The 14,493-nt window shown below is 42.3% G+C and overlaps 2 protein-coding genes across 4 annotated transcripts; one reads left to right on the plus strand and one right to left on the minus strand.

The window, feature by feature from the left end:
* The first annotated feature begins 336 nt into the window (after positions 1 to 336).
* On the plus strand, positions 337 to 6,734 carry wash1 (WAS protein family homolog 1). 3 transcript variants are annotated; one of them, XM_035641711.2, is made up of 11 exons: positions 337 to 491; positions 1,706 to 1,846; positions 2,826 to 2,937; positions 3,037 to 3,183; positions 4,564 to 4,700; positions 4,784 to 4,919; positions 5,012 to 5,207; positions 5,318 to 5,488; positions 5,570 to 5,728; positions 6,191 to 6,262; positions 6,351 to 6,734. In XM_035641711.2, the coding sequence occupies exons 1-11, from the start codon at positions 484 to 486 to the stop codon at positions 6,491 to 6,493; spliced, it is 1,422 nt and encodes a 473-aa protein (XP_035497604.2). In that variant the 5' UTR covers positions 337 to 483; the 3' UTR covers positions 6,494 to 6,734. The 3 variants fall into 3 exon arrangements, with proteins under 3 accessions (XP_035497604.2, XP_047189010.1, XP_047189011.1); XM_047333054.1 differs by having other exon boundaries at positions 355 to 491; positions 1,661 to 1,846; XM_047333055.1 differs by lacking the exon at positions 337 to 491 and adding an exon at positions 555 to 958.
* ddx11 (DEAD/H (Asp-Glu-Ala-Asp/His) box helicase 11) lies at positions 6,596 to 14,407 on the minus strand. Its single transcript, XM_035641710.2, has 28 exons — positions 14,207 to 14,407; positions 13,897 to 14,039; positions 13,566 to 13,781; positions 13,393 to 13,479; positions 13,126 to 13,262; positions 12,962 to 13,019; positions 12,713 to 12,820; positions 12,468 to 12,555; positions 12,144 to 12,346; positions 11,907 to 11,981; positions 11,549 to 11,626; positions 11,412 to 11,458; positions 11,232 to 11,311; positions 11,072 to 11,113; positions 10,918 to 10,985; positions 10,776 to 10,814; positions 10,538 to 10,676; positions 9,841 to 9,975; positions 9,641 to 9,753; positions 9,485 to 9,557; positions 9,073 to 9,176; positions 8,828 to 8,977; positions 8,633 to 8,701; positions 8,439 to 8,539; positions 8,263 to 8,347; positions 7,732 to 7,807; positions 7,476 to 7,630; positions 6,596 to 7,393 (listed from the first exon to the last, which is right to left on the minus strand). Exons 2-28 carry the CDS (start codon positions 14,023 to 14,025, stop codon positions 7,361 to 7,363), a joined length of 2,688 nt encoding a protein of 895 aa, XP_035497603.2. The 5' UTR covers positions 14,026 to 14,039; positions 14,207 to 14,407; the 3' UTR covers positions 6,596 to 7,360.
* Between the last annotated feature and the right edge of the window lie 86 nt (positions 14,408 to 14,493).

Here is a 14,493-nt window from a genome sequence, read left to right on the forward strand (position 1 = left end):
CTATCCTAAATGAGGATTATTACTATTCTTACTTGTTTTTTGTTTTCGTTTTATTTTATCCATATGTTTTCCCCTCTCACGTTGACCAATACATTTCATTCCAATAGACTGTATCCAGCAGCAGCACCAGCCGTAAAGGAAGTTGACTTGATGCTAAGGCTCAGACTTTCGGTTAGGCACAGACCTTTTTGCCTTCTTGGCCCCCAACAAATCATTTAAATTGACGTGGTTTTGAGGGGGAGGTCGCAGTTTGCTTTTATCACATGCGTTTAATCGACGTTCGGATGCGTTCAAGTCAGAGAGCAGAAAATTCCAGAATGCCTAAAATGCAACATCATGACTCCGTCGTGGTCACGTGTCACGTGGATGCGGAAGTACCGGACCGTTGTTTTGCTAATCAAGTAGCTGGTGTGTCTGTATCAGCGACAGCCGCGCGTATTCTCACTCGATGAATTTAAAACTGTGAACAAGCAAAGTGTACTCATGGTCAGGTAAGACTCGTTTTACTTTAAATCGAGTAGGGGTACGGATATAGTGTGTCATTAGCGCGTGTCGTTCGGTTTAAAAGCGATTCTTACGTCAGTGTGAGACTGAAGTCAGTTTATCAGGTGTCTGCGAGTGAACAGTTTGAGTGCAGGTTGATTAGCAGTGAGCTGTTAGCAAACAGCGTCGGGAATGATGAATGTTCACATGGAACAAATCCACACAACATCCAATGTGCTCTTGTATATTCCCGCATTGTCATGTGAGAGTCAGATGAGATCGAGGAGGAGCGTGCGCGCGCGCGCAGCAGGGTTTCATGTTCACCATGGATGGATGGGTGACTGAGTGAGCGGGCCCACTGGACCCCACCTACAGAACGAGAACACGAACCACTACAAAAAGACACTAAAGCACAAAGACAAAGCTGAAAACCCCATTTCATATGGACAACAGACATCTACAGAGGATCAACAAAGTACGGATGTGGGATGAGCACAAAAAAAAGATGCTAAATGACCACAGTTAAAATAACAAAAGTGGAGCTGCAACAGTTAATCGATTAGTAATCGACGACTAAATTAATCGCCAACTATTTTGATAATCGATCAATCGGTTCAAGTAGTTTCTATGAAAAAATAAGTCAAAATTCTCTGATTTCAGCTTCTTAAATGTGAATATTTTCTGGTTTCTTTGCTCCATCTATGATAGTAAACAGAATATCTTTGGTGTGTGGACAAAACAAAACATCATGACGGGGTTTGGGGAAACATGATCGACATTTTTTCACCATTTTATGGCATTTTTTGGACCAAACAACTAATTGATTAATATAAAAAATTGTCAACAGATTAATCGGTAATGAGAATAATTGTTAAAAAAGACTTTTCAATTTTCTTTAAGATAGTGGGGTCTACCCTCTATGTAGGAGGGGTGAGGGGGTTTTACGTGTCTTTACCTGGGGGTCATAATCTATCCTTGTTTTTAATAACATTACAACAGTGTTGTTGTGGTATTTGATCTTACACCAAGCATTGAATTGCCACGTTTCCTCTCAATACAGACCAATCAGATTAATTCATCGATAAAGTTGAAATTATATTGTCACATTGCACATTTAACATCCAGGGACAAGAATGAACTTCCATGCTCAAGATCAAATTTTGACTGTGTAACACAGTCTTGTTCCAGACGTTGACCCCCCCCGTGTGTTGACGTTCGGCAGGATGAACCAGAAGCTCAGCCTGGAGGGCCAGGTGTACTCGGTGCCTCTCATCCAGCCAGACCTGAGGAGAGAGGAGGCCGTCCATCAGATCGCAGATGCATTACTCTACTTGGAGACCATCTCTACGGATATCTTCAGAAGGCAAGCCCAGAATCACATGTGCAAAGTCACACAGCTTTTCCTATTATTATGTGTCACTTTTTTTGTGTCTTTGTTTTCCCACATGACAGACCACATGATTAGCTTGTTTAATATCTAACGACAAAAGACTAAAAGTAGAAGCTGATTAATAAATAGTTTGCTTAAAATTAAACAAAGTACGATAAGTTAAAAATTTCTATTTACTGGTTACATATCACAGTTTATAAGATGTACTTGTTTTATTTCATTTTAGGCTCTGGGAACTTTTCGGTGGTGCAGTGTATTTTTTAATATTTTCTATATTTTACAGAATAAATAAGGAATAAAAAGAATAAGAAATAAAATAAAGCTGATATACAACTATTATAACAATTGTTTTTTGCATCCACCCACTTTACATAATGCTTACCCTGGGAGTTGGAGCATTTTCCTAGGTTGCTGTCTTTCACAAGGACATTTTCATTACTGATTAATAAGCAAATTAATATTTTATACAGAATATTCTTGTTATGTTTTGTTTTCTAAATGCAGAATAACTAACAGTGGTAAACTATAACACAATCAGTCAAAAAGGTTTTAATTACCCAAAATTAACCCACCCCGAATGTTCTGGTAGCTCATATTACAGTGTTTGTACTGGACAGATGAAAAATGCTTTGTTACGGCTAATGGCCTGTATGTGGAATCCATATTTGAAGCCATATTTTATACCAAAGCACATGTTATAGGACATCAATTCCTGTCTAGCACCTTGAAAAGTGAAGAAATAGGAGGAATCTTTTTGAAACCTGACATATTAGTAATTGAGGCTGTTAGTAATTAAAGGGACCTGTAGAGTTTACCTAAAGAAGGAAAGATGGAATAGGTTTTCTCAAGTCACACTCTCCTCTATATTGGATTCTGCAATAATGTTTCAAACATGTTTCCCTCTCCGTGTTTGTGGATGTGTATATTCATGTTGGTATGCTGCTGCTACCAGGGTGTCTGAGAGTGTGGAGAATAACCGGCGCCAGCTGCAGAGCGTCACCGACCGGATCAGATTCGCTCAGGCCCGTGTTGACAAGATCAAAGGCAGTAAGAAGGCCACCAAGGTAACAGGCATTCACTCTGGAAAACAAAGGCTAAATTGTTCAAAAGAAAAAATAGTTTAGAGCCGTGTCAGTTATATCAGTTTTTTTCTGTGCGTGTAGGTTTTCTCTAGTGCCAAGTACCCGGCCCCAGATCGACTTCAGGACTACTCGTCTATCTTTACTGGGGCTACAGACCCCTCCTCACAGACCCGCCCCCGACATAGAATACAGAACAAACTTCGGCCCTTTGATGAGAAAGCCTTACAGGTGAGATAAACGTATTTAAAAAATGCTAATTAAACAAGCGATTAGATTTGTGGCATGAGATGCTTCTAATTATGAAACTGTTAGAATGACAAGCCATGATTTCACAAAATGTTCTAATGTGCTATAACTTGTATACAACAGAGGAAGGCCTTGTCCCTGCAGGTACATAACAGGGTTCAATAGAAGCACGATGATTATTTTCCATTTATTATTCATTCTCCATTTGTATGGATTCCTGTCTTCTCTCCTTTTGAGTTTTGACTACTCATATTTATGTAGACCGTAGAGGTATCCATGACCCCACAAGAATTAATGCTGAAGTTAAGACATGGTTCTCTGTCCATGCTCCTTGCTCCTCCAGAATCCGGAGTTTTATTTCCAGCACCCTGCCATATGATTTCCTTGAGAGACTGACCATTGCAATACCTTGATAATTGAAATATTCATTCCAGTTTTATCTTTTTAAAGACAGGATCCTTGACCCCCATCTGCAAGTCCATAGGCACTGTCCATGACTTCTATGTCCGCTGTGGCATCCACAGTGATGTGGGTGTTGTACATAATGAGCTGAGCCTACAAACAAAGCACTAACCTGAGATTTTGAGCTCTGAGTTGAGGTCAAAAAAATTAAATCGTCTCGTAATGTTCGTAAAAAAACAAAACATAGGTCTATGAATTAGAATGAAAACCTCTCTACCTCAAAAGTACACTTTTGAGAAAGTAACAAATTATTTGATCTGGTCTGCATACAATACACCTCTAGCATCAGTACATTTTTCACTGTGATAAACATGTAGATTTAAACACTGCACTCGTTTTCACTTCCTCATTACCTCTCGATCAAGCGTCAAATCTGTAAATACAAGCTCTGCCATGCAATATTTTGAAACGTGTAAAACAAACAATCTTGCTCTCATGACTATTCTATATATTTTTTTAAAAGGCCCGAAGAATTCAGTGTAAATGCCCTAGTGCCAGTTAAGTTCAATATAACATTTGAGTGTGTGCGTGCGTGCGCGCGCGTGCGCGCGCGTGTTCAGCACAAGCTCTAGAATTATTTCTAGTGAACACTACAGTTCTTCTTTCACCATCTTAGGAAACTTTACGAAAACCAACATATTTTCTGCTGCATGTGCTTGATCTTGCAAGTGTGTGGGAGAATGAAATGAAAACAATGCTGCTAATATTTTTTTCTGGTGCAGAAATGCATTATTCAACATCTGCCAGAAGCAATTTTCCCTGACCATTATGGTTCATGTTTGTGGGCACATGCATCTGTGGTCAGGAGCACCTTGGTGGCATTTGTGATTTGCGTTTTCCAAGATACAGCTGACATTTAACAGATCTCCCTTTCACGCTGCGTCTGGGCTTCCCTTTCAGGAGAAGTTGATGCATTTCCCAGTGTGCGTAGGCAACAAGAAGAAGTCTGAGGACGAGACAGAGGAAGGACTGGGAAGTCTGCCTCGCAACATCTCATCTGTCAGCTCCCTGTTGCTCTTTAATACCACAGAGAACCTGTGAGTCCACAAAACAAATACATACCGTAAACGCTGGTGAGATTCAAATCAGCTCTTCTCATCGTTGGATTTGTGTTTTAAAGATATAAGAAGTACGTGTTCCTTGATCCTCTGGCGGGAGCAGTGACTAAAACACACATGACACTAGAGACGGAAAAAGCAGAGAAACCGTTCGACGCTCCATTGTCCATTACTAAGAGAGAACAACTAGAAAGACAGGTACTCCCAACAGCATCTTTAACCAAACCACATTGTCAATTTGACTTTTTAATCTATTCTAATGAATCTGTATTACCTTTTCTCTCTAACAGACAGCAGAAAGTTATTTTTATGTGCCAGACCTGGGCGAGGTGCCCGAGATTGATGTGCCATCTTACCTACCTGACCTGCCGGGCATAGCCGACGACCTGTCCTACAGCGCAGACCTCGGGCCTGGCTTTGCCCCGTCAGGACCTACTCACAACATCCCGGAGCTGCCCTCCTTCCCTGAAGAAAGCAATGCACTAGGTGCGCGCGTGCGCGCACACACACACACACACACGCGCACACACACTATACTCTGCCATTGTATTTTCGGTTGATGGTGATTGCGAGCTGATGTCTTCTCTTTGTTTCAGGATCTCAGCTCCAGCCTAATGCTCCACTTCTGCCGCCACCCCCTCCTCCCCCCCCTCCTCCCGAACCTGCCCTGTCTTCTGCTAGTCCTGCAGGAGCTCCCCCTCCTCCACCTCCCCCACCCCCTCCTCCCGTCGACAGCCCAACAGCAGTCCCTCGACTGCCAAGTTCAGGTACGTTACATGCGCCCAATTCAGAAATCGTGTTCAGGCTTACCTACGACACACTTCCCTGACTGTCTCTCCTGACTGCAGGTCCCATGTCTGGTACTCCCAGCGAGGTGGTCCAGCCGTCAGACGGCCGCGCCAGTCTGCTGGAGTCTATCCGCAACGCCGGAGGCATAGGCAAAGCCCAGTTACGCAACGTCAAAGGGCGCAAGATGGAGAAGAAGAAACAGAAGGAGCAGGAGCAAGGTATCCGATTGTTTGAGCATGGAAGTGGGGCCACTCGTGTTTTATTACCTGTTACATGAGGCAGCTTGAACAGTGGCAAGGAAGTCATGACCATTCCCCAGTTAGCAGTCATTACCCATGAGTTCATTCAGTGTTGTACTGCATGTTAGAATGTGAGCATGTGATCAGACTATCATCACAGTCCACAGCTTTATGAACTTCATTTTGAAAATACCAACCTTTCTGGAAGGCTGACCTTATTACAGTTGCATTTTAAATTGTGTGACCTTTTATTAGACTGTATACATTTGTTATTTCTTTCATACTGATGATCCACATTTTTTTTTTAAAGTCCTGTTGTAATTATGTTCTCCACTTTGAAGTGCAGCACTGGGGAATGAGTGAAATGTTTCACTGCTTCAATGACTAATTGCTAATATTGATTGCATGATTATTTATTGACTGCCTGTCTGTATCTTGCAGCAGTGGGAGCGGCGTCAAGTGGTGGAGACTTCATGTCTGATCTCTTCAACAAACTTGCTATGCGAAGGAAAGGTGAGGATCCCTCTCGTGTCATATCATTAAGAATACTGACTCTAGTAATTGCTTGCACAGTAAATAATGTAACCTGTCCTCGCTGCAGGTATATCTGGTAAGGGTCCTGCAGGTGGAGAGTCGAGTGATGCTCCCCCAGGTACCGGCGGCGCATTTGCTAGGATGTCAGACGTCATCCCACCACTTCCTGCACCACATTCAGCAACAGACGACGACGACTGGGAAGCATAATGCATTGGACAATGAACACTTAAAGCACTGATGTAAAATGTACAGTAATTTTCCTCGAAATGCCAGTGATGAGTGCATCAAAGTAGTTGAACAAAGCCTTACTGATGATAAAACAATTTATTGATATCATATTAATTGTAAACATTTTCATGAAATTAACAGATGTCATCAGAACAGATCACAGAAACATCTCTCTAACACCTTTCATTATCATTAAATAAAAGTATTTTTTTTCATTACATAACACTTTCCACATCGACTGCTTTAAATATTTAAAACTTCTTCCAGGGTAAATCATTAACATGGATGCCTACGCCAGTGCTGTGCCTGAAATCTCTGTAGTCGCTGCTTCAGTTATTAATTTCGACTTAACTGAAATTATGAGGAGGCGTTCTCATTTCCAACATGTTCCAGACTGATAAACCATAGTCATACTGATTAATGTCCCTTTCTAGCCTTTGTCTGCAGTGTGCATTCAAATACTCCGATTCATTATTCTTGAATTTATCACGTGCATGGGACCAGTACAAAACAGAACAAGATATATACATCTTAAAGGTGAAATACACAATTAAGCAAGTATGAAGCACTAAAAATAGACCAATTTGCACGCCATTGTTGATTATTAAACTCCAGCTGTTGGCACAGGAGTCTGAGGGGACAAAGTGTTCAATGTGTAAACATAGAAGAACTTCAGCCATCTTGTGACAAGGAACTTAGTACAGAGGTCCTTTTATTATCCGTCAGGTCTGTTCTTTAAATTACACCTAATTTTTTTGAGTGGTTGCTGTTGCACTGAACTTCCTCCTCTTCATGTCGCACCGTGAAGAAAAGGGGAAGATGTCTGTTGAGCCCTCAGGAGCAAAATTACACCTGCTTCTGCTTTTTTTCCTGGAAGAACTAAAAACATAATATGTACTGAATATAAGAACAAATGGACAAATGTATGGATAAGTTGAACGTTTTTGAATTTGATCCTTACCTTCCGCAAGGCAGCAAAAGCGGGGCCAAAAGTTGTGCATGTGCTGGTACGATCTTTGATCCACGTGGGAAGTTTAGAGAGTGTAGCGGGTCGGGCGTAACGTCTGTCACACAGCACAATGGAGGAGTAGTCGCCACGGTGACGAATAGCTCTTCCTTTGGGCAGAGGAATTCACATACTCATGAATACCAATTACTTGTAAAAGTGACGAAAAAGCAAGTATCTTTTCATAAATTTCCATCTATGGCATCATTACCTATGGACTGATTGACAGCCTTCATGCAGAGGTTTTCTATCATTGCTTGGCCAGGGCTCCTCCCCCCACTGCGAGGCTAACAAAAACATAAAACCAAACTGTGATGACACGGACGATGAACTTCATCAGAATGTGAACACATACAATGAATTTGACTCCAGTTTTTTATTGCTCTCAGTACCTGCATATAAATAGACACTTGGAACAAGCAAAACAAAAAGAACGGATGAAATGAATATTAAATCCTGGATAAATATGCGGACGGGTGCAGGGTGGATATGCACATTTTGTGCTATACATAAATATATATTTTTTATTTTATATTTTTACAGTGTGCATGTATGCATTGTGGGACGAATAAAGGAATATCGTATTAGTTAAATACTGACATTTTAGGCTGTAAAAGTAGTCTGTAATGAAAGTAAGGGGGTGTTTTAGTGATGACTGGTTTAAGAGTTTATCAGAGTGATGGCTCATGGGAAGAAAATAGTTTTGCCAGGTTTGTGAATAAGACCGACAGTAGTGTCTCACCATGTGTTTGTCCAGATAGGTCATCTTTTCCTGCAGCTCTGGGGACTTGATGTTGGGATAGGGCATCCCCACCATCACCACACACCTGTTATCAGGTAAACAAATACACATTTAATGCACTGCATATCTACAGTAAGCAGCTGGTAGTTGTCCAAGGGCTAGTGAATTACACTCACCTGCCCAGGTCATCGGAGAAATTGATGCCCTCACTCATCTTTCCTCCGACCACAGAGAAGAGCAACGCTCCCGTGAGTCCACCGCTGTCCAGAGCACACCTCTGAAAAAACGTGAAGAGACAACCAGTGTCTTGTCAGTGGTAATGACGGTAATGAAGTTAGGAGGTCGACATTTTGAGCAGTGTCAGTTTTACCTGGATACAACGGGAGAACTCGCTCAGCAGCTGCTCTAGCTGGTTGGCCTTCTTTGGCTCCTGGAAGATCTGTGGAAATGTTTGTCAACGTTTAGAGACTGATGATTATGTTCGCTTTCACTTTCAGGTTAAGACATGATAAATAAAACTGTCTTGGGTAAAAAATAAGCAGAAGAAATAATGAAGCTCAGTTACCTTCTTCTTGTTAGCAAGACGAGTCAGAGCACCGCTGGCTTCCCAGTGAGAAATGATCCGCCTCGAGTACTCATAAGAAGGGAAGAAACACACGACTCCTCCTGGCACCACGTTACAAATGTTGGAGAGAATGCGCCCCGTCTCGTCCATCTGTCAACAGGCAGGCACAGATTTGCAAGTGACACAGTCTATGAAATTACGGCAGGAAGTTAGTAAAATACAGTATGTGTACACGTGTCTGTTACCATTGTTGGAGAATCTCTATTTTGGAAAGTAAAATCCAGCTCCTGACCAGACGGACCGCTGCACAGGACGAGGGGAAGGATGTTCTCGGGAGGAATTACGTGACCTACGGACAGAATGATCATGCTTATTCAATTTTATTGTGTTTGTTTTGTCATGTCACCTTAGGTTATATGGCATGACCTGATTCTTTTATCCAGTCAATGTCAAGTGCATTACCCCCACGGAAAATTTGTACTAATTCTAAAAATAGGTCATCATTGCTGTTTTTGTAAAGACTTCTATAAAAGAAAACATTTAATCCAACATTTGTACAAACAGAAATATTGATAAACACATCACAGAAAGAGTGCATTTCAAAAACACAATAACAAAAGAAGGAAAAACTACAACTTTATAAATTGGGCCACTCACCACAGGAAAACTCAGTGATGCGCTCCTCTCCCACTCCGGCAGAAAAGAGCAGCTCTTGTTTGAAGTCTGAAACCTACATGTATCGTCTTTTAGAATCATATAAAAACAAACACAGCAAAGACTTGGTTCATTTTCAGTAGATTCCAAGTAACCCACAGGCTGCATGGTGCCTCCTGCGATGATGACCGCTCTGCACTCCTTCAGCACTTGGGCGAAGTGGACTGCGGGATTCAACAGCAGGAACTTGACGCTGCTTGCTGACAGAGTACCTGGATGTAAAAAAAAATCAGTAATTAAACTTCAGCAGTTTAATTGACTTGGTGCACTTTTTAAAAAAATAATAAAAGAAGAGGTACCTTGTCTGTGCACCACCACTCTGCCATCAGTGTTGCTGTTGGTGAGAGCCTTAAAGAAACCCTCCAGCTGCATCATGGGAGACACAGACAGCTCTTTCTCAGCCTCTACGGACCCCTGCTGGTCTGTTGAAGGAACTGCACACAGAGGAACAGATGAAATCTGATGAACATTGACACAGAAAAAAATAACAACAACCAGAGAAACGCTAGATTGTTCACCGTCAGCTTTGCTAAATACCAGTGTGGGACATGGCTGCATGTGAGGCACTGAAATGCACTAAAAAACATTAATGTCTGCACATGCAATGCAAGTTAAATCTAACAAAGAAATCTCATTGCAACAGGCTAGATATCCAATCTGACAAAAACACATTCTGAAGAATTCACTTTAGTCTATTATCTGCAACTGTTATACAAAGTGTGTAAATAAATACTATTTACTCTGCCCCTGAAATTATTCATCTAAAGATTTGTTCCCTTTACTACTACTACTACTAATAATACATTATATTTTTATAGCGCTTTTCAGGGAAGTCCAAGCACTTAACTTTACTACTTTACTCAACACGATCCCATTTCTCTCAACAAATGATTTCATGTTGCTATCATAATAGCAGATGTTGGCAATGATGACGTTCTTGCCCAAAACATGCTCTTTTTTTTCATATGTGGGTGCTTCGCATCTGTGACCTCTGACCTGGTGCAGTGCTCTGGTTTGACTGCAGTGTTTGAAGGTATCGGTTTAAGCCCTCCGTGCGTCTGTTCTCTTTGTTGGAGGTGCTCGGAGTGTGCAGACTTACACCCGAGCCTGCGTACTTCTCCACAAAGCCACCCAGCTGCAGAGAGAGGAGGCGTGTAGAGTAAACATTTCATTCTACAGCAGCTACTCTCAAGGCGACACAGTATGTATACACACGGCGGTATCAAACACTTACTTTCCTGCTGATCATGCTCTTCTCAAAGTATTTCTGCAACTAAAGTGAGAAGGACAGCGACATTCGAAGAATCTGAGTTTATAGTTTGAATATACCAGTGATGAGCGTGACTTTTAACAGCATGTTAACAACTGTCAACTACCTTAAACAAGTTGATATTGTCGATCTGACCCTTGAAGAGGAAGTTGTTAATGGTAAACATCTCTGTTCCTAAAACAAAAAGAATTGTAAATTAACGAATTGTGAATTCCTGTGTATTAAGGTGTGTTTATGTCTGTGCACTGTTACTTACTTACCTGTTTGTGTGGTCTGACTCTGTGGATTCGACCCCACCTTCCCTGAAGGGATAACATTTACACAAAGATCAGAAATGTAATTCACTGTCCATTAATGTCCCCTCCTACCTTTGTTGCAGACTGGCAATAGTCAATTATGAAAAAGCCCAAACACACTCACCTCCCAGCACCCGGACAAGTCCTTCAATCACAAACAGAATCTGTTTGATGTACATCAGGTTCTTTGCCTTCAGCCTGCTCCTGATGTTGCAGACACACACAAACATTACGTGTCAGGAGAGAAAGATGGTATTAGATTTGTGAATAAGCACATTGTGTGATTCTGTGTGTGCACACTCACTTGTAGCGTTCAGCGTACTGGGTGAGCTGGGAGTGAGCACGGCAAAGCTACAGAGAAGCTCCACGTATTAGCAAATCACAGGGAACGTGCATAATTTCAGCTGAAACTTTGTACATGGTGCGTTCGAGTGTGCTTACTTGTGCTCCAGTCAGCTCTGCACTGTGTATACAAGAGAGTGTGTCGCTAAGATTGTGAGCTTCGTCTATGATCACCACCTGACAAAAAGACAAGAACATTTCTGCTGTCAGTAATATGTAAAATTAATTTGGAATATTATAAGTATGGCAAAATTATCAGGTACCCAAACCCCACAATCACTCTGGTCGCATTTTGTTTAAAAAATATTATTGCTGACGAGGCAGGGAATGTTTGAAACACCACAAAGATATTTTAAACACAACAAAAATGTGCTGTTTTTTCCACGACAATAGAGCCAATTGCCAAACAAATCATAAAATTGGAAATGATAAAGAAAAAAATAACATGTAATCCTACCTGTCCCTTCAACTGGACCCCTGCTGCCCTTCTTGTAGCTTCATGAAGCACCATCTGATAGGGCAACACCACCAACTATACAGACAAAAAAAACATAGAAAAAGTTAAATAAGACAGTATTTGAAGACAGTTCAGCCATATTCAGAAAAACTACAGATATCAACACCACAGTGCAAACAAAGAACACTTAAAACAATGAGACGCGGTCGATAAACAGTACAAAGAGCACTGGGTTACCTGTGCAGGGGGAATAGCAAGACGCGTGGAGTAGTAAGGGCATGAATGTGTTTCTCTGCCCAGCTTCAGCAGCTGCTCTATGTCGCTGACCGTTCCCAGAACTTCATCCCTCATCTGCCGCAGTGCCAAAGCTTTGTTATAGGGACACACACTCTTCGCTGGGCCTCGCTTACGTTTAGCACCCTCTTCATGAGGCTGCTTCTCTGCAAAAAGGTGAGAACAAGTTGAGATGCGGGCATTACAAATCTCGACTTGGAGTTGCCTGGAAATGTTCCTCCCAAGATCCGCAGTAAGGGAGCCGGCATGTGAGGGGGCTCCATCTACCGTGTTTGTTTTTCTGCATCTCCATGCAGCGGTCATTAATGCGCTGGTTGCTACCGAGGCGACGCACATCCTCGTTGACACACAGATTCTGGAAAGTACACAGTTTACATTGGTTTACTGAGCAAATTGTTGCAGATGCTGTCGTTAATAATCATGTTTCACAAAGTGAAAACAGGTAATACTTCCTGTGTGTACTGCTAAGTATGCTTCTTTGTGTGCGATGGCGCTGCAGAGTGTACACTTACCTGTCGAGAGCCCAGTGTGACCAGACTGATGTCCTCGCTGAAGGGGCTCTTCTGAACCTCATGGACAAATTGGGCCAGCTGGGAGTGAGTGCGACTGCAGTAGTAAATCTGTGAACATACAAAATTATACTGTTTCACTTGAAGGGAATGTGTGATAACTATTAAAATTGTTCCCTATCAAAAGGACATACTCTCTTACAGCATGCAGTAAAATGTCTCTGTCTCACACACACACACACACACACAAACCTTGGTGACGTGTTCCTCGATCAGTTCATCATCTTCGACATCCTCAGGCCCGCAGAATCTGGGCATGTGAGCAAACGCACCCTACTGTCACTGTCTGAGCGTTTCAACGTTTCACTGTGAAATAACATTTGAAACAGTTGGTATCCATTCATGGCTTTCTTCACCTGCTTTTGCTCTTTGACTCATCATCACTCTCATATTCTGCAACAATAAGCTCCTCGTCCTCTTGATCCCCCTGTGTCTCTGTTTGTTCTTCTTTGCTGAGCTTGAGCAACTTGAACGCCTCATCGTCCTCACAGGTCTACAGACAAATTCACAGAAATCAACGCGCTTTATTGCAAAGACTCGACTCACAGCGATTGTAATTTTGTGGTGCTTTTTTTATTTTTATGTCTTGGCTCTTTAAAATGCTACTGTGCAACATCACTTACCTTTCTTTTCATTGCATACTTGAGCTGAACGTTGTTTCTGATCATTTCTAACCGTTCTTCCCTCTTCTGTCTTTTCAATTCTTCCTCCTGTCGCACGGGCACATCCGATAATACATCCAAAGCAATTAGATAAAAGATCCACAGCAAAGTAGCGCCTGAAGCAAATTTCTTACCTTCAACTTTGTCACCAAGTCACGGTCGGCCTTTTTCTGAACAAAGTCTGTGATCCAGTCAGGCTCCTCCGAGGAGCTGGTAGTGGAGGACTGAGCTGTGGACGTGGAGAGAGCTGCCTCTCCTTCCTGCAGCAGAGCAGCGGCCTCCCGCCTCCTCCTCTCCTCACTGTCCGTGAGCCAGCTCAGAGCTCCACATATCAGACTCAGAGACTTGCCCTGGGGTCAAGTCATAAGGGGAATGAATGCATGCATACACAAAAGGGAGCGTTATTAATGAAAGAAATCTAACAACATCCTGTGCTGAATCTCGCAGACATGTACACAAACGCACCGTTCCAGTTGGACTTTCGAAGATGCCCACCTTCCCCTGGTCCAGTGCTCTGTACAACGCTTGCATGAACTGCTCCTGGATGTCATAGGGCTGGTAGGGAAATGGAAACGTGGCCCTGCCGTTCTCCATTCTCGTGAACCTCCCTAGAAGACGACACACAAAATCCGATGGAACATTTCGATTCAGATATGGCTTCTATGGGTTAGATATAACCGTAGAGCACTCGAGCTTGTGTACACGTTATGTCTCGCAGTCTCGAAACGAATTCATAGCTAGCTAGATTTTAAATCAACCCAAGCCATATACTTACCTATAGATGTTTTTTTACTTCGTGTTATGAATATTTTCGACTCCCGCGCCAACAGTTAGCAACGTGCCGGGTATCGGACCAATAGGAAGCGAGATACAATGAGGAGCGCGTGTTTTACTATAACGTAGTGCTTGCGGGGACGGGGGTTATGCACAGACCTGCCCTATTTTTGTCCAACTCCGCGGGACTGATAGGTTATTACAGACGATCTGAACTCATTGCAGTGTAACTTATCAATTTAACTGAACACTGTATCATAAAGTGTGCCCCTACTCTGCCCTTTGTTC

Source organism: Scophthalmus maximus, chromosome 7 (assembly GCF_022379125.1).
Source record: "Scophthalmus maximus strain ysfricsl-2021 chromosome 7, ASM2237912v1, whole genome shotgun sequence".
Classification (NCBI taxonomy): Eukaryota; Metazoa; Chordata; class Actinopteri; order Pleuronectiformes; family Scophthalmidae; genus Scophthalmus; species Scophthalmus maximus.